Source organism: Eretmochelys imbricata, chromosome 2, assembly GCF_965152235.1.
Source record: "Eretmochelys imbricata isolate rEreImb1 chromosome 2, rEreImb1.hap1, whole genome shotgun sequence".
In the NCBI taxonomy this organism is placed as follows: domain Eukaryota; kingdom Metazoa; phylum Chordata; order Testudines; family Cheloniidae; genus Eretmochelys; species Eretmochelys imbricata.
The window spans coordinates 10,079,432-10,105,068 of NC_135573.1; the positions used below are offsets into that span (position 1 = coordinate 10,079,432).

The window sequence follows — 25,637 nt, forward strand, 5'->3', positions numbered from 1 at the left end:
GCCTGTTAAAAGCTTTCTCAGCATCCAAACAAAGCAGCACACAGGAAGAATTGCTAGAATTAATATCATAGAACAAATGCACACTTCTTCTGATATTTATCAGCTAGATGCCTGCCACCAACGAATCCATATTGATCAGGGTGAATATATTTCGGTAAGATGAAACTCAATCTGTTTTGTCAGCACCTTGGCATAAATTTTAGTATTCACATTAATTAAAGAAATAGGTTTGTACAATTGGTAAGATCTTTTCCTTCTTTAGGAAAGAACTTTTGAATCTTTACATGAATCCAGAGTCTCGTTTCCCTGCTTTATGCCATTAAACAAGTCAGTTAAAGTAGAGACCAGCTCCTGCTTGAGAGCTCTATAATACTTCCCAGAAAATCCATTGGGACCAGGAGCCTGATTAGATTTTAAATTCTTAATTATAACTTTAACTTCCTCTACAGCAATTTGCCTATCAAGAGCTGCCACGTCATCCTCTGAGAACTGAGGTGGTTTCACTCTTCTTAAAAATCTATTTATAAGTTCAGGATTTGGTTGCTCTGAAGCATACAAAGTAAGGAAAAGGTTAGCAAATATTTCAGAGATCTGTTTGATGGCAGTTACTAAATCTCCCTATTTATTTCTAATCAAATCCTTTTTCTTTTGTAACTTTCTGGCTAAAAACCTACTAGCTTTATTGCCTGTATCATAATATTTTTGTTTAATATATCTAAATATTTGTTCCACTTTACCAGTTTGTAACAGGTTAATCCTCCCTCTTTTCTCAGTTATTTTCCTATACACTGTTTTAGATTCTGTAGATTTATGTCTGCCTTCCAAAACAGAAAGTTATTTAACCAAACTATTCTTTGAGAGCTCAATTATTATAAAGGCTAATGCACAAAATGAGTTACACCTAGCAGGGGACATAAAAGGCAATAAGAAGAGGTTCTTTAAATACATTAGAAGCAAGAGAAAGACAAAGGAAAATGTAGGTATTCTACTTAGAGGGGAAGGAGAGCTAATAACTGATTACAGCAAGAATGATGAGGTGTTTTAATCCTTCTCTTGCTTCAGTTTTCACTAAAAGGATTAATTGTGACCAGCTGCTTAACATAATTAATATTAACAAGGGGGAAGGAGCGCAAGCCAAAATAGGGGAAGAAACAAGTTAAAGAAAAAATTAGATAAGTTAGATGTAATCAAGTTGGCAGGGCTTGATGAAATTCATCCTAAGGTACTTAAAGAACCAGCAACAATCAATCTTGGAAACATTATGTATTATCTTAGACAACTCATGGAGGACAGGTGAGGTCCCAGAGGACTGGAAAAGGGCAAACATAGTAAGTATCTTTAAAAGGGGGAACAAAAAGGACCTGGGGAATTAGACCAGTCAGCCTAACTTCGATATCTGGAAAGATACTCAAATAAAATATTACGCAATCAGTTTGTAAGCAGCTAGATGATAATAAGGTTATAAGGAATAGCTAGCATGGATTTGTCAAAACAAATTCATACCACACCAGCGTAATTTCTTTCTTTGACAGGGTTATTAGCCTAGTGGGTAGAGGAGAAGGTGTGATATATCTTGATTTCAGAAAGGCTTTTGACACAGTCCCACATGACATTCTCATAAGCAAACTAGGGAAATGTTCTCTAGATGAAATTACTGTAAATTAGGTCCACAAGTGGTAGAAATACTGTGCTCAGGGAGGAGTTATCAATGGTTTGCTATCAGACTGGGAGGACATATCTAGTGGAGTCTTGCAGGGTCAGTCCTGGGTCCAGTACTAGTCAATATTTGCATTAATGACATGGATAATGAAATGGAGAGTATGATTATAAAATTTGCAGATAACACCAAGATGGGAGGAGTTGTAAACACTTTGGAGGACAGGATTAGAATTCACAAATTGGAGAATTGCTTTGAAATCAATAAGATAAAAGTCAATAAACACAGGTTCGAAGTACTTCACTTAGGAAAGAAAAATCATATGCACAACTACAAAATGAGGAATAATTGGCTAGGTGGTAGTATTGCTGAAAAGGATGAGGGGTTATAGTAGATCACAAACTGAGTATGAGCCATGTGATGCAGTTGAAAAAAAGGCTAATATTCTGGACTGTATTAACAGGAGTTTCCTGTTATACATTGAAGGTAACTGTGCTGCTCTACTTGGCATCAGTGAGGCCTCAGCTGGAGTTCTGGGTGGCACACTTTGGGAAAGATGTAGACAAATTGGAAGGAGTCCAGAGGAGAGCAACAAAAATAATAAAATGTTTAGAAAACCCGACCTGTGAGGAAAGGTTAAAAAACTGGGCATGTTTAGTCTTGAGAAAAGAAGTCTGAGGAGGGAATCTGATAGTCTTCAAGTATGGTAAGGGCTGTTGCAAAGAGGCATGTGATCACTTGTTCTCTATGTCCACTGGAGTTAGGAGAAATAATAGGCTTAATCTTCAGTAAGGGAGATTTTGGTTAGATATTCAGAAAAACTACTTTTGCCCCAAAACCCTATGGGAGTCATATGCATTGTCAGCTAATGTTACATGGAATTTCATTATTAGAAAACAAAGGTTTTTTAATATTCTTTATTTCACAGTAAAAAGAGTGCTTATCCAAAAGTTTTGGAATGATGGAAATAGAGAAGTTACATAGACTAGACAAATGCATTAATAGTATGTGTATATCAGGCAATGTTTACTAAATTGTAGGTAAAGTAATGTGAAGTATACTGGCTCTACAGAACTGTAATTACTATTGAATAGTAAAGACATAACAAAAGTCTTTGCAAGTGAGTGCCATATAAATGTTGAAAACTAAGGGTCTTATAAAAAAGTGAAGAAAATCCCTAAAGCTCCTTATGGGTTGTCCCCAAAACTTAGCTCCAGCCTTTCATGTAGACAAGAATAATAGGTGGACACTGAAAAGAAACAACTTTGTATTTGGAAGCTTTACAAACATATCCCACCATCCTTTTTTTCTAGAAAGGAAAAATGATAGATTTCTATTCAAACGGAAACATTAGCACAGGCATAACTATTTAATCACAAGCAGCGTTTCAACATGTATATTGTTAAACACATCTATCCATCTACATGAGAGGAGAAATGATCAGATAGGAAATTCGAACAAAATACACTAAGAGCTTTAGTCTGGTCTTACTCAAATTGAGAGGGAAATGTTAGACAAAAACATTCTTAACTACTGGTATTTTCAGTTGCTTGTCTCCATTAGGATCTTTTGCCAAGAGGATTTAGACACCAACGCTTTAAGATTTTCTGTCTGCTGCTAATGTGCAATATCTTACTACCTCATATTAAAAAGGTTATATTAGCCTTCTTGCACACAAACTATGTCGCAGTGCAGTGAATTCTCTAAGTCTACTAGTAGGCATCATTCTTGATTTTTAAATGCTCTCCGTTGTATACGAATCCAGCTGGCTCACTGTTAGCACTAGACATTGTAACTGCCTGAAGAACCATGCGTGCATGTTTGTCTGTAGGAGTGGCAAAGAGGAGAATGGCAAGTAGGGTGAATTGAGAAGGAAGGGAGGACACGAGCAAGAGAGAGAACAGGGAGATCTGAGAAGTAACTAGAGGAAGAGAAACAGGAAAAGTAGATAGGCAAGAAGACTGATAGCATCTTTATCACAGATGAAGTTGTACCATACGCCTGTAAATCAGGAATATCCTCTTCCTTCTTGGTTCTTTTTAGGGTCCTTTGGAATAGTTAGCTGTGGAATATAACATTTTCTTGAAGTCATGGTGAACTTTGAGTGGTTTGTGTAATTTGCAGAAACCTGTGATGAAATTATAGCATTTTAATGCTAAATTTGACTTTTTAGTAGTATTGCATAGATTTTGTGATCCAAATTACTTCTGAAGGAATCCTTTCTTCCTGCTCTTGTCTCTCCCCTCTGCTCCTCCCTATTCCATCACTCTCTTTGTTGCAGTGGGCTTACATCACTCATTTGAATGGTCACTTTTTGCACTGCTTGTAGTAATGTTGCAGTTAATGCCTAGAAGTGTTTGGATTTTTCGTTTAGGGTGCAGACCTTTATTAAATACATTGCTTATATAAATTTCATATTGCTGAAAAAGTTTAAAAATAAATAAAATGGTTTATTCCATGATAATTTGTTGAAAGTATATGGCATTTAATTTTAGTGAGCTGCTCTTATCTAAACTCAACTCTGCTTTTATCCAGACTTAGAAGCTTTATGTGCACTCAGTTAAAAGCTAAGAATGCATAGGAGTGTCAGTTTAAATGGCTGGAAGTTGATGTGGAATACTTGAAATAGCTCCAGGTGTTGTGTAAGCTCCTGAAAGTAGTTAGAACATAAAAAACAAAATGACCAAATGAAAACCCACAAAATAAACCTTTAATCTTTCACCAGATTTAATTTGATACCTGATCATAAAGGCAAAGTTTTAAATTGCAGTAATTTATATACAGTAAACAAGTAATGGATTGAGTTTTTCTTCCCAAATCACCAGTTTAAATCCAGACCAGGGTGGTGGTAATTGAAAGCCCTTTCCATCTGATTGCTGTTTCATAGTTTATGTAAAATAGAATGATGGTTTCAGTCAGGGTCCTAGGGAACAGATGTTCATATAACAAAACCACCATCACAAGTAGCTGAATTGTCTACAATCTCAACAGAGAGGCCAAGGATTGAACTCTCTCTCCACGTCCTACATATCTTGCATTGCCTCTGGCCACTACATATCTGTTCTTCAGTTTCAGCCACAGGCCTTTGCATTCCTCTACCTTTTTATGATTCACTTAAAAAAAAAACTAGTAGGATTACTTTTCCTTTAGCACATTTAATATTTTATAATGAATGTTAGTTAATTCTGATTGTTCATATTGATGACTTAGATGCAAACTCCTCTAGACTGTTGTAATAGTTGAAAATTGTGTTGTATGTTTTTAAAAAGGTGATTTCCCCTTCATCTCTAATATCTTGTATGCCATATATAATACTGATGTCATACTATTTTAGTCCATAATCTACCCTTTCCTTGAATCTCCATGAGTCTAAAATATTGAATATGATTGTTTTGCCTGATTTTATTGAAAGGTATATGTGAGAAGATGATGAAGTATTTGCATTTGTTTGTAATTACCCTTTCAGGCTTGTTATAGTGGTATTTTTGTTATTCTTCAGGGTGCAGTATAAGGCTTACCCCCTTGTTCCGTTTTTTAATTAATTACCATCTCAGCAAAAAACAGTTTGTGTATAATTTTGAGTCACCCATTCAATTTGTGGGTTTAAAATTGAGCATGAGGCATCCAGATGCCAGTGATGAACATTATACAACAAATAATTTTGCACCCTATATACCTGCCAACATCATGTGACCAAAAATCTGCATAAAATTGCACAAATTTGCATAAAATATTTCTGATAGTGTGGGAGCTCGCTGACGAAACCACAATCTCCAGTTAATTAATTCTATGCCTTCCCATTTCGGCCTAGCCCCATATCTGCCTCATCAATTAATGCTGTGCTCCTCAGCTCCACATCATTTTTGTACTTCTGGCCCCCCATTATCAACCCTGTGACTGGCACACTTCTGATGTTCCTCCACCTCTCTAGGTTCTTTTTTCCTCACAGCTCCAGGGGTGATACTGCACCTCCGTCCCCAAGTCTGGCGGATATAGCTCTAGCACGTGTTCTTGATCTTCCCATCTTGTTTCCCAGGCTTAGAGTTGCTGAGGGAGAGGCAAGGGGAAGCATGGAGGGAGCAGCTGAGAGGAACCAACTCATTACAAGAAGAGAGGGGGGAGGAGGGAGCAGAGCAACCCCGAGCTGTTGGGATTCCTCCTCCTTTTTTGAGTTCCCCTTTGTGATAATGGTATTGGTGCCTCCCTCTTCCCATCCACCCCTCAAAACTTCTAACAACTCCTGAGGAGAGGAAAAGAGCTCTTCTAGCCATATGCAGCAGGTCTGATTGGTTGCTCCTCCTAGGGAGATGGGAGAATGAGTAGGGGCAATAAGGGGGGGTTTCTTCAAAGACTCTAGATATGCTGGGTCTGACTTCATAGAGGGGGATCACTCCAATAACTGATTTCACAGGAAAATACATTCCAGTGTTGTTTTGGGGTGAGTGTTTTTCATGTTCATGTTACTTGTATTGTGTGAAATGTTTGTTTTTGTTTTATCATCTTCTTGTAAGATTCCAAGAAATTGATTGTGTCCTTATTAGAAGAGTGGCTGCCATTAAAAAGATAGGTTTCAGAGTAACAGCCGTGTTAGTCTGTATTCGCAAAAAGAAAAGGAGTACTTGTGGCACCTTAGAGACTAACCAATTTATTTGAGCATGAGCTTTCGTGAGCTACAGCTCACTTCATCAGATGCATACCGTGGAAACTGATAGATTTCCACTCCATACGGCTAAATGCAGTGCCTTGCATAATGACAGGTTTCAGAGTAACAGCCGTGTTCTGAAACCTGTCATTATGCAAGGCACTGCATTTAGCCGTATGGAGTGGAAATCTATCAGTTTCCACGGTATGCATCTGATGAAGTGAGCTGTAGCTCACGAAAGCTCATGCTCAAATAAATTGGTTAGTCTCTAAGGTGCCACAAGTACTCCTTTTCTTTTTATTAAAAAGATAGAATTTGCCAACAGTTACCACATAATAGCAGAGCTTAGGAAGGGGATTTAATAAATTTAATTAAATATCAGAGAACCAGTTCTTCATGTGCTTGATAATGGTTGGCATATGTTGAGTTCTTAATAGATTCTGCCATAAAGCACTTTTTCTAAAGTGAAACAAAAAGAAAAATAATTTATTTCTAAGGTGAGGAATCCACTGTAACATAGTAAATATAGTTTATCATTTTAGAAAATTCAAATATACATCATGCAGATGTAGAATTGTAATATAAATCTTTTGCTTTTACATTCACGCTTGCAGAAGTGCTCTCAAGTTTGTTTTCTTTTGTTTCCAAATAATTTGTTTCTGTTTTTCTCTTTTCTTTTCTTGCCTCTTTGTAAAGGAGTCAGTCACTGTCAGCATAAAGTAAAGAAAGCTAGGCGCTTTCTCCCTTTCGTCTTCTGTTCCCATGAGCCACCGCCTAAGGGTACTGCACTGCTCTTTGTACAGGCTGCCTTATTAACCCAAAACGGAATATACTAACTCTGTTACTGTTTGTTTACAATTTTACTCCAGCCTCAGGTAAACAGAGTTCCAAGAATAATCACGTTAAATTTCTGCTGTCCCCTACAATTGGATCTTCAGTGAGATGTGTCATATACTTGATACTATTGTTATAGGAGAGTTTGTTCTGTCGTATGTGACGTGGCAAATGATTTAGTAATTTTAATTGTACAGTTGCTCAGCCACAAAATCCCTCAGCTTCCTTCTTTCCGTGGTAAACTTGGATTGCATTCTTGGACCCCTGATACAGCATGCAAATGAATGAAATAGGATAGCAGCAATAAATGTAATTTAAGATTACATATTGAATTAAAGAGTGAACACAGTGATGCTGGCTGCTGTGTACTCATCCAGTGTTGTCTGGACAGTTTGGGCTGTGTGGGGAAAGGGAAAATGGATGTAATAAAATGTGCATTAATTTTACAATAGAAATGTGCATTTTTAATTTTATTTGTAATTAACGCTTAAAATGCATCACATTCTGGTGTGGATATTTGGGATGGCATAAGGCCTATAGACTAAATCCAGAATATCAGTGTTAATTTAAATAAGTGCCCTATGGACTTGTTCCATTTGTCATTATTTAAAACACAGTTTCATATAACTATAGTTTGTTCAATAAAATGAATATTAAGTTGTTCCGTATCTTGTCAGGGTCTAAGCAATAGCATAATAATACATCCAATGTGAAAGCAGTAGCACCAATTCTAAGTATCTGAAGGTATAACTGTATGTACAAAGCTTTAGTGGCCAGATCCTCAGCTGGTGTAAATCAGTTTTGCTCATCTGGCCTAGGAGCTTTATCTTGGTAATGGAAGCGTCATATAAAATAAAAAATCAACACTTTGTAACAAAATGAATTAACTGGTTCCCCTCCTAAATTCGATTGTTGTACGTCATGCAACAGTCACTAGCCTATATTTAATTGTATGCACTGAAAAGTTTAAATACTCCTCCGTATCTTGAGTTTTAGGGGAAATGTCTTAAATTCCACTACCTTTCTGGTTTCTCTTGAGCTAAGTGTATAAGATAACTGCAGTTTTGCTATATTCTTGGTTTATTCATGATTTTAATAGTGTATATCCTCCCCCCTCCCCCTTCTCTCTCTGTCCCTTCTCTCTCCCCTTTGTTTTTCTCTCTCCTTGCATGCTACCTGGATCTGCAGATGAAATTAGTGGGGACGGTAATATGTGTTTTCTAGTCTATGTCTTACTAACATGCAATATGCGGCCTTTATATCCATATATAACTAATATGCATTTCAGTGATCAATTTTTATACAGATCATAGTATGAAAAAACCGCAACATGCATTAGAGATCAGCTGGTATAGTCAAATATTGCACCTTATGAAACAGCGCTACTGGTATTATCTGCTAGGCTGGGACTGAATAAGGAAAACATTCTCAAATACTGTATGCAGTGGGTTTTGTACCATTTTATCAATCATGTTATCAAGTATGAATTGCATGTGTTTGCAGTGAGACTTTTGGCATGGAGCAGAGGAAGTGTGGGCTTTTCAAGAGTGTTGGTTCATTTTGATGAAGATAACCGGCATAATGTAGACAAAATGAATTAAGTAACTTTTCTTCAATGAGTAACGTCAATAGACATGACACAAACTGGTAAATGATTCCATCAGGTGATGCTTTCTCTTCAAAGGCATGCTAACATCAAAGTCCTCTGCTGCCCATTGGTCATATGCCTGGAGTGAAGAGAAGTGCAACACAGAGAAGTTTAGTTTCAGCATATGGAATGTTTGGCAGGTTTTAGGCGTGGAACCACTAAGTTAATGGCAGAATCTTTACAGTTATTCTTAAGATGGTGGAAATTGTAATAATAACTTTATACCTAAAATACACTTTGTCCTGTATTTTCAAAAATGAGTAGTGATTTTGGGTGCCTCACTGTATGGATGTCCCCCTTGACACACTATTAAAGAAGCCTAATTTTCCATAAAGTGTTGAGCAGCCACACTCTGAAAATAAGTCCCCTTTAAGCAGTCTCAGATTGGACATCCAAAATCACTATTCATTTTTGAAAATCTAGGGTCACTTACATAATACTATTGAGAAATCAGACTTCCATCATTGAGTCAATAGTTCTTATAACATAATTAGGAAATGAATAACTCCCTGACCTCAAACAAGTATCAATAAGAGTATGAAAAGTGAAAAAAATTAGAAATAAAAGGTAATGACGCTCTGCTGTCCCCTCATTAAAATGTTCAGGAAGTGTTAACCAACTTTTGCTTAGTTCTTTTGGATATAAATCATAGGAAGGTAGCACCACGTAAGTTTTCTCTCTGCCCTTAGAAATCTGTTAGCTTAGTGAGGGCTATTGACCTAACAACATTTGGTCATATTTCTCTTATAAACTCAGATGTTACACAGCTGTTCTTCCCTTATGTGCTAACCTTACTAATCTTTTACTGTGGGTTATATGTAGGTTTCATTTCATGTTATACATTAAAGGCAATAATAAATACTTGAAAATGCTCTGAAAGGGGACAGTCTCGCAGAACATTTCAGAGAGAACATGAATCTAGTGTATGGAACAGCCGTGATGAACACAGTTTGCTGAGTTGGCTTTTTCTAGAGCCTAATTTAAAAAAAAAAATCTGGATTAGCAAGTAAAACTCTACATAGATATCCCTATTTTAACTACCTTACATTTTTCTGAAAGAGACTTGTATGCATTATGCAATCTGAATGACTCCTGGGTTGGCTGTGTGTATTTCTTCTATAGAGGTGAGAAAGTGCAGAGCTGTTTTTGAGGTTGAGCTGTTTTTGAGGCACTAGCCCTGTTTAATCCCTTAATTCTGTACATTGTCAGGGGCATCAAAAATTGTGTGGTAGGAAATTCTATCTATGGGGACAATGTTACTATCGTAGATTTTAAGGGCTGAAGTGAGCATTAGAATCAGATAGTCTGAGCACCTGTATAACAGAGTGCAAGGAACCCCACCCAGTAACTTCTGCAGCAAGCCCATAGCTTTGTTTGAGCTATAACTTGTCTTTTACAAAGATGTCCTGTCTTGACTTAAAGACTGCAAGCGATATCTTGGTCTGAGCCATTTGAAGACTGATGGCCACCAATACCCCTGGACCAGATTTTAACAAGAATGGTGGAGGTTCCCACTGACTTCCAAAAGAAGTGCTGAAGACTTGGACAAACCTTTTACTATACCTGTATTTTCTGTACCGTCTAAACTCTGTCAGTTGTGTAGCAAGAAATTTGGTCAAACTCCTGAAGACTAATTTTGCTTAATTATTTACGTACATTTAGTGCACGTTGGACTCGTTGAGACTCTATTTCCAGTGCAACTTGGACAATGTATCGGAATCCTGTAAAGTGACCTTCCGCGGCATCCTGGCTAATATGTCTTCATTACACACTTCCTGATTAAACCTTGATTGTTAGTCTGTAGCAAGAAAGGAACTGATGTTGAGCACAGTTGGGATCCTCAGCTGCTCCCAACTTCTATTGTTGTCTTTTATTCTATTAAAAGAAAGCAGCTATTCTTGCTTTTTGAACCCTTTATCACATTTTATAAGTATCACTCCGTATTTTAATGTGGTGATGCATTTCCAACTATCAGTGGGACACCGGTCTCAAAGCACAGGATTTATTTGATTCCTCTTGAAGAAATTTTTAAAACCACAGTAAACTCAAGTCATTCTTCTTGTCCCTTATCCATTCTATGGTATCTCCTCAAGTAACAGCAGATAGAGTAGCTGTCATCAATCAGAAATATTTATCCTGACAAGCTAAAATGATCTCGCCATGTTATTGCAGGAAAACAGAATGCCATATCTCAATACATCAACATTATAGGAAGTTAAATGTTTCTTTTCCAATGGATGCTAATTCTTTAGATTTGCGTTTCTCAAACCAAGGCTGGTATCCTGGAGAAGCATCATATCGGTCGCGAGAGAGAAGTAAATGAGCCAAGAGAAAATGGATAAATTAATTTTTCTTTCCTCTGGTGCATGTTTTCAGTTTACACTCAGCAAACTCTTTTACAATCCATCAAATATTGAACACATGATGCTGTTTTGTGGAGTCCTGAGTGGAAGTGACCCATCAAGAAAAAAAAATTAATGGAATTCCCCTGCCAATGTGCTTTATTTTTCTAGAACACAATATATTTCAAGAGGAAAATCTCTCTCTTACAAATGCCTTCATCTGGTAATACCTGAGCTAAGATTAGGGCACCTAAGGAAGTGGGCCTGATTTTCAAAGGTGCTGAGCATGCAGCAGCTCCCATTAATATCATTAGAAGTTGCTGGATGCTTAGTACCTTTGAAAATCAGGCCATTTATTTAGGTGCCTAAATAAGAATTCAGGAGACTAACTTGAGACTCCTTACTTTCGAAAATCTGGACCCTTTTGTGTATATTTAGGCAAGGGCCATTATGGCAGAGCTTTCGAAATTTTACAAGCATACTTGACCTGCTTTTGTGGGTTAAATTTATGCTCTGTGGGAGAATTAAGTGTCCGGTTGTCAGGGAAATGAGCACTTGAGTAGCTACTTTCTCACTGAAGGTGCTTTGGGGCAGGGAATGTATCTCCTTGTATAACTTTGTCACCTAGATTAGAACATTTTGGGAGTTACTGTTACATAAACAGGCTTACCAGAATTAAATGTTTATTTGTTATAATTTTAACAGATAATGTCAATGTTTATTTAAATATTTTTTCTGTTTTTATAGATTTAAATTTTTACAATTGCACAAAATTATGGGTTTCAAGCATTTTTTTATTTTTATAGATTTAAATTTTCAGAGTTGCAGGAAATTGGAAGGACGATAATTATTTAATGACAGTAGATGCTGACATTCAAAAAGTTAAAGCTTTATAAATGTTAAAACACAAAATTGTCAACATCACAGCCTTCACAGGTCAAAATATACAAAGTAAATATCCTTAAATCAAATTTTAATAAGTTCTTAAGTGGCATTTTTCTTACTTTGCCTATCTGTAAATTTTAGTTATTATCAATGGAAATAATTTTACCCTGGTTGGAGAATGTATGGTGAAATCAGTGTTTACCAACATTTATTATAAAAATTTAATACGTCCAAGCCCATATATAAACAAGTGCTTAAACAGGGAAAGAAAAGTACTGTCAGTTTTCTTAAACTGTCAGCTTTCTAAGAACTGACACTTTGTTAGAAATTTTCTATTCATGAGGTATTGTTTCTCACCAACAAACTTGGAGAATAACATCTGGCTAGTTGTCGAAGTGAATTTCCAGGAAACTATGTAAACTTAGATTAACAGGGAAATAACCATTCCAAAGAGAGAGTACCAGCTCCAGGGATTTTTCTGCCCTACACAAACTGGAAAATCTACACACCTCATGACCTATAGACAATCACATAGTAAACAGTGTGCATTTTGCTGTCCTTGGACACAGTCTGCTCTGCCTGTGTGACACAGCAAGAACTGCAAAAGCCTATCTGATTTGCACTTCACCAAAGAGAAAGGAGTTTAATCTCTTGATATGGGCAGTCTCTGTCCATTGTTAACATTGTTTTTTTATTGAGGAAAATCTCTATAAATGATATTGAGAGGAATTATTTATTAAAAAGTCATGAGTTTAAACTAGTCGATCTGAATTATAGAGTTAATACATTAAAAAATGCATTCTCCTTTTATTCCCTCAGAAACAAGGATGTGTACTGAAACATAGTGGACAGTGAGGTCATCGTAATTTCTGTGCATGTGCAGATTTTAGTCATGCTATCTTAAATGCATTTCCGCAGTGGTATAAAGTGGGTTGTTAAGTACATAGCAGCTTTTATTTGTGGGAGGTGGGATAAAGATTTTTTAAAATTGTTAGCTTGTCTTTTTCCCGAAATTCTCCGATTCCTCCTTTACAGAAACAGATGACTATGCAGAGATTATAGATGAAGAAGATACTTACACAATGCCCTCAAGTAAGTACACTAGTTAATTTTGGAATATTCTTACTTGACTGAAAAGCTTCTTAGATTGCGGAAGCACTAAATTGCATTTCAAAGCCTCACAAAGAAAATGTTCTGTATGTGAGATTGTTCTGAGGCCTCAGGAATTCTGCAGCCCTTCAAGCTCAGTCTCTAAAGCAAAGGTAAACAAATTCTATGATATATTTTACTGTACTCAATTGTATTACAGTAAAATCCCATCTCATACCAAAACACAGCATTTTCAATTGTGTTGATGACATGGAGGAAAACACATAGCTCTTGTGAATCGATGTCTTCAAAGGCAAAAGGCTAATACACCATCTGCTGAAATTATTTTGTGCCATTGTCAGAAATTGGAAGGCTAGTGTTAACTACCCTAAAATGAAAATCTGGTGTTAAAAGTTCTGGAAGCAATTTATGTTGGGATTGGCTGTGTAATTTTTTATTGCTAACCTGTAATAGAATAGTAACAGGTATATGGATTTGCAGAAAACTCTCACTTCAATCATACCTGTAGCTAAGGAGTGGGATGATGGGGGGAAAACCCAGTGACATAGTTAAATTCATACCCATGTTTTAAACTCAGGAATGTTCAAGGGTATGATTTACTTAAGTCTTCTGCAGTCCTGGTTTCTTGTCACAGCGGAGGGACATTTCATTCACCACTTAGGCATTCAGAATAGAGCATTGGTTTGTTGCTGAGGAATTTGTATGGCAACAAGAAAACATACGTTTATTGAAAGTGAATAATACATTTTGAGTAGTGTACAGAAAATCACTGCATTAATCTACTTTAAAGTAATACCCAGGATCACAGAGAAATATGACAAATGGGATAGTTTATTCATTGTAAAAATGGATATTGCATATGAATAATCATGCAGTCCTTACTAGGATGAGAGCTTTAACCTGTGGGCTCCTGCAAGGTGCTAAGCACTTTGATCTGATGAAGCAAAACACTAAAACATGCCTTTAACCCTTGTCATGAGAGAAGTCCAATTCAAGTCATGTGCTTACATGCATCTTGCAAGTTTGAGCCCTGCTTCAATAAAGATTGCAGGATCAGGCCCATGATTTGTGTTAGTACAAACATAAAATCACTTGGGTAAGTTATCATTTTGGCAAAGCTAACATTTTTCATCTTTTTAAATATTATGAAATATTTGTCCAAATGTCTCGTTAATTTTAAGAAGATATTTCTAAGTGAGTGTTTGATTTTTCTCTTAAATGCACTGCAGAAAGCTATGGAATAGATGAAGGTAACAGGAGCTCCTTTAACCATCTCTGTGTGCTTGCAATTTTGGAAATGTTGTGGAGTTTTTCAGTTTAAAGTTGTTTACTTTCATTTAATAAGCATTGTGTTAATTGGTTTAATTGTGTTTCTATAGTTAAACCAATTCTTTGGTTAGCTTTGTAATTTTAAAGAGGAAAATGCAATATTTTGAAAATACATGAAAAAGGCATTTATTGCTTTAGTTTCCAGCTAGCTGATATCATTTCTGTAGCGCTAATAATGCCATAAAATTATCAGGCATGAGGCCTATGCTGGATGAGAATCAATTTTTTTCCCCTGGAGATGATGACATCAGTAGACATTCACACTATATGTGTTTCCACTGTTCCCAAAATAGTATTTTTTTCAGTGCTTGCCAGAAATTAAATTGCCAACTAAATAATTCACCTGGAACTGAATAAATCTGATTGCTGAACTAGTGAGCCATTTCTTGTCTTGGGTGTACCTAGTCTACTAAAGAACAAAGCTAATAAAATTGTATAAATCACTGAACGTTTTATGTCAATTTTGTACCAGTTATACACAGCTAGAAAAGTGTGATATAGTCAGAGTTTTACACTTTTTCATTTTATTTTTTACAGTCATCTGCTTCCATTTTTTTCCCCTGCAGCCACCTCTTTAAAAATACTTTTGGCTCATTTGATGGTTCAGAGATCTAAACTATCATATAGTGGAATCCTCTTAAACATATGGCTTTAGGTTGTAGTTAATTAATTCCATATTACCCTAGGCTATTTGTGTTCCTTTCCTTATTCCTTTAAAAGCCATAATTAAGAAGGATTTAATTATATTTATTGCATTGAAATTAATATTGCATAGTAATTAATTTAGTAAGTCAGATTTCACTGTCTTATTCAGGGCTTTCATTCAAACAATTGTTTAAGAGGATTCCACTGTGTATATAGTTTTTGTCTAGGTTGGCTTTCAGCAAATTTAAATCTTAGTTATTCAAATGTTAGGCATTGGAGTGGGTTACTTTGAGTTTGGCGTCTTGTGGATTATTTCATTTGAATGCTTTTCATCAGTAGTTTGAGGTTTAAATCCATTGTATTATTACAGCCAGAGATTATGAGATTCAGAGAGAGAGAATTGAACTGGGACGCTGTATCGGAGAAGGACAGTTTGGAGATGTACATCAAGGAGTTTACATGAGTCCAGTAAGTATCTTTTTTAATATGAACATATATTTTCAGAAAATCTACTAGAAACCTGATGTGTCTTATCTGTGGTCCACCTGAGTGAACTAATGCTGATTGATAGTGGCTTGATGTAATAGTATTTATAAAAAGTATAGCATTTATATAGTGCTTTAATATGTTAAAAAATTGCTGTAAAACATTAATCCCCATAGTGCCCCTGTGAAGTAGCTACTCTAGGTACTATTATTCCCATTTTACAGATGGGAATACTGAGGCAAAGTAAACTTGCCCAGGCCCACACACAAATCATTGATTGAGCCAGGATTAGAACTGATAATTTTTTACTCTACCTTGTGCTATTTCTTCTTCATCTGGATAATATCTCAGCATGCTTAGGTTATCTGTCTTGGGAACAGAACAATGTGACTTGCCCCACTTGCTGGGGGCCACATTTTCAAAAGAGCTCATCATCTAGTCTGGCCACTTGTTCAGTGTCTTAATGGAAACTGAGCTCTCTTGAAGACTGAGTTTCAGTTGTGGGTGCTGAGCTCTCTTGAAATATCTGACTCTAGTCTGTGATATTACTCTTTTACCAGTGAAGATACTTAACTACGTAGTGAGATTTTCTGGTGATAATGTTAGATGGTCTCACACCCAAGTTTTAACTGTCTAATTGCCTATGTGAAACAAGCTGGTGGTCTGCCTCAATCTTGGTAAACAAGTATCCACTATACACAACCACTCTCATAGCTGATTTTAATTGCCCCTCTCTCCCCCCACCCCTTTCCCAAACTCAGCAAAGAGGCTAAAGATTAAGGCCCCAATCCTGGAATTTACAATGCATCGGCAGATTGTTGTGCCCACATGGAGCTCCATTGAAGTCAGTGGGGCTCTGCATTGGCAAAGCAGTTGGCCTACACATTGTAAATTGCAGGCTTTGATCAGCACTAAACATACACTTGCACAAACGAATGCCTTAATCAAATTATTACTTGTCGCTTTCTTTTCAGAAGATATATAGTAATTTTGTCTCAGATCCAGCAATGCACTTTTAAGCATGTGAGTAGTCCAGCTGATGTCAGTGAGACTAATGTACTTAAAGTTAAGCATGTGCTTAAGTGTTTTGCTAGTTTAGGGTCATCAAGACTAAAAGGACGCATTTTTGAGGATCTGAAAATAAGTGAAAAATTAATTTAATGGAAGTAAGTGAGAGAGATTTCTAAAAAGTCTTTTTTTCTGATTGATAACAAAATTTATAGAAAAGGCTCCTGTAGCTGGTTAAAATGTCTTATGATCTGATTCTGCACCCATTTAAGTCAGTGAAAGTTTTGTTTTCTACAAATTCGATGAAAGGTTAGTCTGAAAAATTACTGTTAAAAGTGATATTGTTAAAGTGCTGTATCTTGGAATCTAAAAAACAAGCTGATTTATTCCCAGTAGTTACTAAATTGCATTCAAAGAATCTTTAACTCTGTTAATTGTGCACAAGTCATAAAAGAATCCAGCCCACCATTCACTCTTACAGAATGTCACTTTTACATTAAACAGTCATAAGATAGGTAACAGCTGGTAATCACTAGCAGCCTTTGATGCTAAAGTCTGAATGGAAAATGCATGTATAGGACCTTACATCTTAGGGGTAGGAATTGAGGCCAATCAGAACAAACTTGAAGGACTTACATCATAGAATCATAGGGTTGGAAGGGACCTCAGGAAGTCATCTAGTCCAACCCCCTGCTCAAAGCAGGACCAATCCCCAGTTTTTGCCCCAGTTCCCTAAATGGCCCCCTCAAGGATTGAACTTTCAACCCTGGGTTTAGCAGGCCACTGCTCTAACCACTGAGCTATCACTATCATATCATGTATAAAAAGCTATTTGTTTTTCATTACTCAGGATCATTATCCTTGTATTATAATGGCAGATTTAGCACAGTCATCCATATCCTTAATATTATCTCTCCCTCCACCCCACCCAAAATCTTTTCCTAACCAATTTAATATTTTTTCTCTTTATTTACCTCATCCTGTGACTGTCCCTCTACATTTATCTTGCACATTGCCAGGAAATTCTTGCTAGTTACAAAGACTTAACCTATTTCACTCAACAATAAAACTGATTACTATAAAATGTACAACAGTAGAAATCCCCAAAATACCCTCTGTAGAAACCATACTGCATACTTATGTCAGAATAGAATAAAATCATCTAGATTTACAATTATATCCTAAAATATTATAGGTTACTTAGATAAGGCCTTCAGTTATTCAGAGTACTGTTTGAGTGTGAGAAAAATAGATTCACAAAATCAACTTTAAAATGACATGGGGTATTTTTGTGTTTAAAATGTATTTGTTTCTCTCTCAGGGTCCTTCTTAGAATTGTAATATAGTTTCATCCCTGGGATTGAAAGGGAGCAAGATTAAGAAACAGATGCTGTGAGTGACCCAGAAAATAGATATTAAAATTGTTTAAACCCAAGAAGTATAATCTTTCCTTTATCCCAGTAACATTTGTATGTAAAAATAGAAATAATAATAGGAACAGAATGAACACACGCCAGGATTAATTATCCTGTGAGGTGCCCAGCATCCTCAACTCAATTTAGCTCAGAGAGAGGTAAGGAGGTCAACTCCGTAAGCAAGAAGATGATGTTCCCTGGCTATCTAAGTAGCATTTTTGAGCAGAAAAGAATTTTTAATCTCATCTCTGCAAATAGTGCATAGTTCTGTCATTTAGGCCCTGGTCATTGCACACTTAATACAGATAGTAAAGTTAAGGCATGTCAGTTGTCAGTGAACTCAATGGGACAACTCATGTGAGTTGCATGTTCGCAGGATCGGGGGTTTTGTATTGGGACATGCGAAATTAATTGTATTGGCTCAGATATCATCATCAAGATATGCTTCCATTGGAGCAGTTGTTATGGTGACTTGAAAGAGCTGTTGTTTTGAGAATGCTGCAAAACCACAAGTAAATGAATGTTACTATCTTGTTTTGAAGATTACCTATTCAGTTAATTTGGATTTAAAATGAATATTTCAAAATAACATTTTTCAATAGAAATGAAGCTTGAACATCCTAAAGCTTTTTACAAAAGAAAAACTGATGCTGCTTCTGTGTGCTGTCTACAACCTGTAAAAAAAGTATTTATAAAACATACCATAGAAAAAGAAAATTAAAGATGCTCTCTTAGCCCAGGAGGCCTCCTTCAGGCTGTATCAACAATATTCTCATTTTTCTACACCCAGAGGAGAAACGATTGGCTGCTATATTTTGTTTATTTCTGATTTTGAATATAGATGAAGTACAAAAACAATCTTTTAAATCCTTCTTTTAACTGGTGGGCAGGCTATTTCATAAAATATTTACTGAACATTCTTTCTCAGCTTATGCGTTAAATAGAAACATTTAATTACTGTGCATCCTATTAATGATGTGGTTATTATTAAAGGCTTGAGTCAGTCAAAATTACATTCAGCTTCCCCAGTGCGGAAGCCTACAAAAGAGTGTGAAACCCTGAGAAAATCCTTTGTGTGGCTTTTCATAGGTTTCTTTGTTGCACAAGCCAAATACATTTTTAAAGCTGGAAGCAATTTGTTTCCTCTGCATCACTTAACATTGTGTCCATAGTGTGCCACCTTTTCAGCAATGTTAGAAAATGCATACCAAGGTTCAGATTAGCTGGTCATCTGTTTTTATAATTATCTATTATTGTAAATTAGAGTAATACTTTCAGACTGATCAAGTTTAACTTGATGTTCTAGATGTAAACGTAATGTAAAATATGTTGGTTATAAATATTTAATCTTTTATATTTTTATTAATTCATGAACACTTTCATGTTCCCAGTGGTTTTTTAACTAAATATTGTGCTTAGCTAAGCATCTGTTACTGTCTCTTAAAACACATACTGTAGTTTAAGAAGTGTATTTGTGATTGGTTTCATTTTTATTATTTGAGATTTCGCTCTTGCAGGAAAATCCAGCTATGGCTGTTGCAATCAAAACATGTAAAAACTGCACTTCAGACAGCGTGAGAGAGAAATTCTTACAAGAAGCCTGTAAGTTATGAAACATTTCCTTTGGTCTAACTTTTGGAAACAGTCCTTTAAAACACTTTATTTCTTTGCAGGTTTCTCTTTCTTGAGGTCCGTTTAGCTTTTTGTGCCACATACTATTGATACATTTTTAAACATTTTATTAATACGCATGAGGTTGGTCCTGTCCTTTGATATGTGGCATACAGCTCTGCTTAAATCTTAAAAATCAGCCATTTTGCTTATCTGATTTTCCAAATTAAATGGTGCTGCGTGACACATTTAAGACTTCAGGAAAGAGACCTTTTTGGAAAGTTAAGTGAGACTTAATACCCCATATCCTCCTTTCCCCATTAGATATTACAAACACTAACCTATTGCAATGCATCATAACAAACTCCAGAGGGACAGGTCTTTCTGTTTGATAGTAAGATTGCAAAGACTTTATGCCACGAGAAGGGATTTGTTAAATTGTTTGGGAGACCGTAGGGGCCTACATTTTGAATATTTGGAGCAAAAATTTCATCATAACCTGAACTCACCATGTTAACAAAATCAGCATTTATGCATACAGAGGAAGGCTTTGCAGATCTTTGTGAGTGTGTTAGCCCTGGTCTACACTAGGACTTTAGGTCGAATTTAGCAGCATTAAATTGATGTAAACCTGCACCCGTCCACATGATGAAGCCCTTTATTTCGACTTAAAGGGCTCTTAAAATCGATTTCCTTACTCCACCCCTGACAAGTAGATTAGCGCTTAAATCAGCTTTACTGGCTCGAATTTGGGGTACTGTGGACACAATTCAACGGTATTGGCCTCCGGGAGCTATCCCAGAGTGCTCCATTGTGACCGCTCTGGACAGCACTCTCAACTCAGATGCACGATTGTTTGCTGTTGCTCTGACGCAGGGAGGGGCGACTGACGACACGGCTTACAGGGTTGGCTTCAGGGAGCTAAAATCAACAAAGGGGGTGGCTTTACATCAAGGAGTATTTCAGGCAGGACTTCACGGAGGGTTCCAATAAGAAATGGTGCACCTAAGTTATTGTTCTTATTGGAACAAGGAGGTTAGCCTGGTCTCTGATTGATTCATGGCTAGATTTACCTCGCTGCACCTTCTCTGTGAGTGACTGCAGTGTGACCTAGAGGAATGAGTCCCCTAGACAGGGGAGGGGGGGAAGCAAATGAGTACAAAACAAGTCTGGTCTATTTCTTGTTTTGATCCACTCCATCTATCTTTTACATCTTTGGCTGGCAGCAGACGGTGCAGAAGGACTGCATACCATCCACATCTCACGGCTGCTCGGCAGAAGATGGTACAGTACGACTGCTAGCCATCCTTATCTCTTGCCTGCCCGGCAGAAGATGGTACAGTACGACTGCTAGCAATCCGTATCGCCTGCCTGCTCACCATAAGACGGTTCAGTAGGACTGACTGCAGGACTAAAGAGAATGACCTGGTCAAGTCACTCCAAATTTAGTCCCTGCGCCCATGTCTGCCCAGGCGCTCCCAGCCGACGTGGTCAGGAGCACCTCGGACACGACGAGGACAGCTACCAGTCGTATTGCACCGTCTGCTGCCAGAAGGCAATGGGTTGCTGCTACTGTGTAGCAATGCCATACCGCGTCTGCCAGCACCCAGGAGACATACGGTGACAGTTACCTGAGCAGGCTCCATGCTTGCCGTGGTATGGCGTCTGCACAGGTAATTCAGGAAAAAAGGCTCAAAACGATTGTCTGCCCTTCCTTTCACGGAGGGAGGGAGGGAGGGAAGGGGGGCCTGGCGATATGTACCCAGAACCACCCGCGACAATGTTTTAGCCCCATCAGGCATTGGGATCTCAACCCAGAATTCTAATGGGCAGCGGAGACTGCGGGAACTGTGGGATAGCTGTCCACAGTGCAACGCTCCGGAAGTCGACTCTAGCCTCGGTATTATGGAAGCATTCCGCCGAGTTAATGCACTTAGAGCATTTTCTGTGGGGACACACACACTCAAATATATAAAACCGATTTCTAAAAAAACGACTTCTATAAATTCGACCTTATTCCGTAGTGTAGACATACCCTTAGAAAATGTATCCATAAAAGTTCAACTGAATATTCATAATTGGGTGGGATGGGGCTGGTGGGGTTAACCTCCAAAAAGAATTCCTAAGAGATTTTCTTTCCTTAACATCCTGTTTTGTAAAATAAATTGATATTACAGGACATAGAACTGTCTTATTTCACGTTCTTCTTGTTCATTGCTATTGTACGCCTGTGAGATCATGTAAAATCACTGTATTGCATCAATATATTGATTGTTTAAGGCCAAAGGTAAGAAGACATTCCTATTCCATGTCAATCACCTTTTTAAAATTCTCTGTACAAAATTGCTATGTTCAATGCTAAAGGTTTATTCCTTTTTGAGTGCAAGGTTTTTAATTAAAAACATGGTATGTATCTAGCTGTGTGCTCCTTTTTAGTCACTGTAGGAAACTCAGGTATTGTTCACAGTACTTACTAAGCAAACAAAGAGAAGGTTGTTGAAACATGGTAGGTTGATGCTTCCTAACAATACAGAAAAGAATGATTTATGTATGAGAGAGCTTCTGTTTGCATCTTGAACATGGCAAATCAGAAAAGGCCAAATAGTAAACAGATGAGCATTGGTTTTTTAGTAGAAACCTAGAAAAGATTCTTTCCTGAAAGAAGGAGAAGATCAGCCTGTGTTAGGTCATTTTGTCCATCCCTAGGCCCATGCAGCATGGCTCCCACAGTACATGCTTGACACAATCTAGTTCTAAGTGATTTGCTTTCCATCACTTTCCCTAGTTGACTATTTCACAGTGACCTCATCCTTCTTTCATTTTCTATTCTTATGTTCTAACTTTCCTTGCCCTGTCCCTTCTTCTCAGCCTCTCACTCTCATCAGGTTAAGAACATAACATAAGAATGGCCATACTAGGTCAGACCAAAGGTCCATCTATCCCAGTATCCTGTCTTCCGACAGTGGCCAATGCCAGGTGCCCAAGGGAATGAACAGAACAGGTAATCATCAAGTGATCCATCCCCTGTAGCCCATTCCCAGCTTCTGGCAAACAGAGGCTAGAGACACCATCCCTTCCCATCCTGGCTAATAGTTACTTCCTTTCCCATGACAAGAATCCTTTGGGTCTCCCCTATCATTTAAAAAAAAGAAAGAAAGAAAGAAAAACACCCTTGGCACCATCTCCTGCTCAAACTATCTCCCAATCTCCTTTCTTTCTCCGCCTTGTCTCCAGATTCATTAAACGTGCTGTCTACAATAGACCTTTGGAGTTCCTTTCCTTCAATTCTCTTCTTGACCCTTTTCAATCTGGCTTCCATCTTCTGCACCCCACTAAACTGTTTTTCCTAAAGTCTCTAACAATTTCTTGTTGGTCAGATATTGGACCTGTACTCCATCCTTATCCTCTGTGACCTTTCAGAAGCTTTTTTGTATTGTTGTCCTTTCCTACATCTTGATATTTTGTCCTCCGTTGGCTTCTGTAGTTCTGTTCTCTCATGATTCTCTCTTGAGCTCTCTGAACCATCTTTTAGTGTCTTGTTTGGTGAGTCATCCTCCTTCCCTCTCCCCTTTTCTGTGTGTGTCTTTCAAGGCTCCATTCTTTGCCTCTGTTCTTCTCCCTGTACAGTGGCTTTGACTACTGTTTTTGTGCTGATGACTCATAATTCTACCTTTCTACTGATGAGCTAGCTTACTTCCTCCTTTCAATCTAGTATTTCACCCTGTCTTTCTGACTTTTCATTGTGGATGTCCAGTCATCTTAAACTCAACATTTCCAAAACTGAGCTCTTGATTTTTTTCCCCTCAAGGCTTTTCTTCTTCCCTTTTCTCCCTCACCATTGATTATATCTTCCCAATCATACAATACCAACCATAATTTGGATGTCGTCTTTGACCCTGTCCTCTGTTTGGACCCACGTATTCAGACCCTTTCAACATCTTTCCACTTTTTCCTACACAACAGCTCTAAAATCCAGTCTTTTTCCTTTCTGTCCAGACAGTCAAAATTCTCATCAAAGCCCTCATCGTTTCATGTCTTGGCTACTGTAATGTCCTCCTTTCTGACCTTGACTTCTGCAACCTTGGCCCTGAAACCTCTATTCAGATTACTGCTGCCAAGATAATCTTCTTGGTTTACTGCTCTGACCACATCAGCTCCCTCTTGAATCCCTTCACCAGCTCCCCCTTCACCTCCACATAAATACAAGCTTCTTGTCTTTACCTTTAAGGCCCTTCACAGTGTAGGCACTCCCTACCTGGCTTATCTGTTAACCCATTGCAAAGTTGACCTGCACTGTCTCTCTGCCAGCATTCCCAGCCTTAAACATACTATCCCATCTGCATAGGAAAATGTTCTCTGTAAAGATCCACACAGACTCTTCCTTATCCTTCCTCCGATCCTTTCTTAAGACACTCTTCTTCTGTGAGGTGATGCATACAAACCCAAGTTATTGATCATGGATGGGCTGGTGACAAGCTATTGTTGTTCCTTTTCCCCTTCCGTTCTTTTTCTGTTTCCTTATTTCCTTAAAAAAACAACTTACAATCTCCATGTAACTAACACAGCTGGGCCAATTCCTCACCATACTAATTTGTTTGTGGGTATGCTTGTATCCCCATTCATTCCCTTTCACTTGTGTGTGTCTTCAGATCGTTAGCTCTCTGGGGTAGGGATTGACTCCTTTCCATATTACTACAGTGTCCAGCACAGTGGATCCCAACCTCGACTGGACCCACTGGACACTACCATAATTTTAATACTTACAGTAATAATAATTTACAGGTGACAGAGCTGACTCTGGTTTATGTTGCTTCAAATGTTTCTGATTTTGATTCATAACCTGTGGGGTTTGGGTTTTGTTTTTTGAGGGGAGAGGGAGGCTTGTTTGGGTTTTCTATGCTGATACAAAAGTGATAGTGCAGGTCCTTTAACATGAAAAATGACCCAATGAAAAATTATTGGAGGTGAGAAAATGTTTTTTAAGATCTACATCTCTATCTTCAATAGCTTTTTTTTGTTGATGTCTTAAACTCATCTCTTTATTTCACAAAGCTGCATGTTAACATCAACACCTCTGTATATAATTAAATTGCATATTGCCACTTCAGCTGCTAGTTTTTCAGAGGGCTTTTTCCATCTTCCACTTGCTATAATGAATAGCTTCTTCCTCCAAAATATTCATTCTTTTCAGATGCTAGTGATGAGGGAATCTTGTCTTTAGAAAATCATCCCCAGGACAGAAAATTGGATAAAAAATATACTAATGTGAGAACTAGGTAGTACACTGATACAGTAACTTTGCTTCTCTGGAACTGGGAGATTCAAGCAAGCAAAATCAATTTGATTTAATTCGTAGAGTACACCAGAAAAAAAGTCTGTAGTATTGAAAACTACCAAGATCCTATCAGACAAAATAATGAATTATTATTTTTAGCAGTAACTTCGTTTTAAGGAAACCTCTCTGGTCAATTTAAGCTGCTTTCCTGCTTCATAATCAAATCAGTACAATGTATTCCACATTAATAAATCTGATTTTTTTTTAAAAACTGCTTTGGGTGTGATTATCACAAGAGCACTCGGAAGCTTTCAAGATCATGGTGTAATCTGTTCCTAAAGAAATAAATTGTATTTACAAAAAGTTAAGACTGGAAGTGAATTTCAGTGGAGTCCAAGTAGCTTTGCCCCCTCCTCTGACCTTCAAAAGAGACACTTAATTTGCAAAAATTGTCTATTTCAAAAAAGCCTGGAAGTGAATGGTTAAGGGAAGGGATCCAGCCACAAATGCAATGTAATCCTTTATCCATTATCACCCAACTCGACTTACCCCACTAAACCTACCTCTACTTACACCTTTGTTTTGTTCTGTGAGAGAAGTATGCTGCTATATGTATACTGTTAATTTCCTATATTGTTTAATAAATGTATTGTAAAAGCTTCAAAGGGAATATAATCACAGGGCACCTCGTTATATCTAAGTTCTATAAGTTTTCTCATAGAGGGGTGCAATATTGAATTATTAACTAGA

At 37.4% G+C, this 25,637-nt stretch overlaps 1 protein-coding gene across 3 annotated transcripts in view; it reads left to right on the forward strand.

The window, feature by feature from the left end:
• PTK2 (protein tyrosine kinase 2) overlaps nucleotides 1-25,637 on the forward strand; it is a 385,991-nt gene that overhangs the window by 273,361 nt on the left and 86,993 nt on the right. The window contains exons 15-19 of one of the 3 annotated variants that reach the window (XM_077809747.1): nucleotides 8,322-8,339; nucleotides 13,044-13,100; nucleotides 14,348-14,368; nucleotides 15,463-15,560; nucleotides 19,504-19,603. In XM_077809747.1, coding sequence (XP_077665873.1) covers nucleotides 8,322-8,339; nucleotides 13,044-13,100; nucleotides 14,348-14,368; nucleotides 15,463-15,560; nucleotides 19,504-19,603 — 294 coding nt within the window. The remainder of the gene's footprint in view (nucleotides 1-8,321; nucleotides 8,340-13,043; nucleotides 13,101-14,347; nucleotides 14,369-15,462; nucleotides 15,561-19,503; nucleotides 19,604-25,637) is intronic. The other 2 variants (XM_077809744.1, XM_077809746.1) reach the window with 2 other exon arrangements.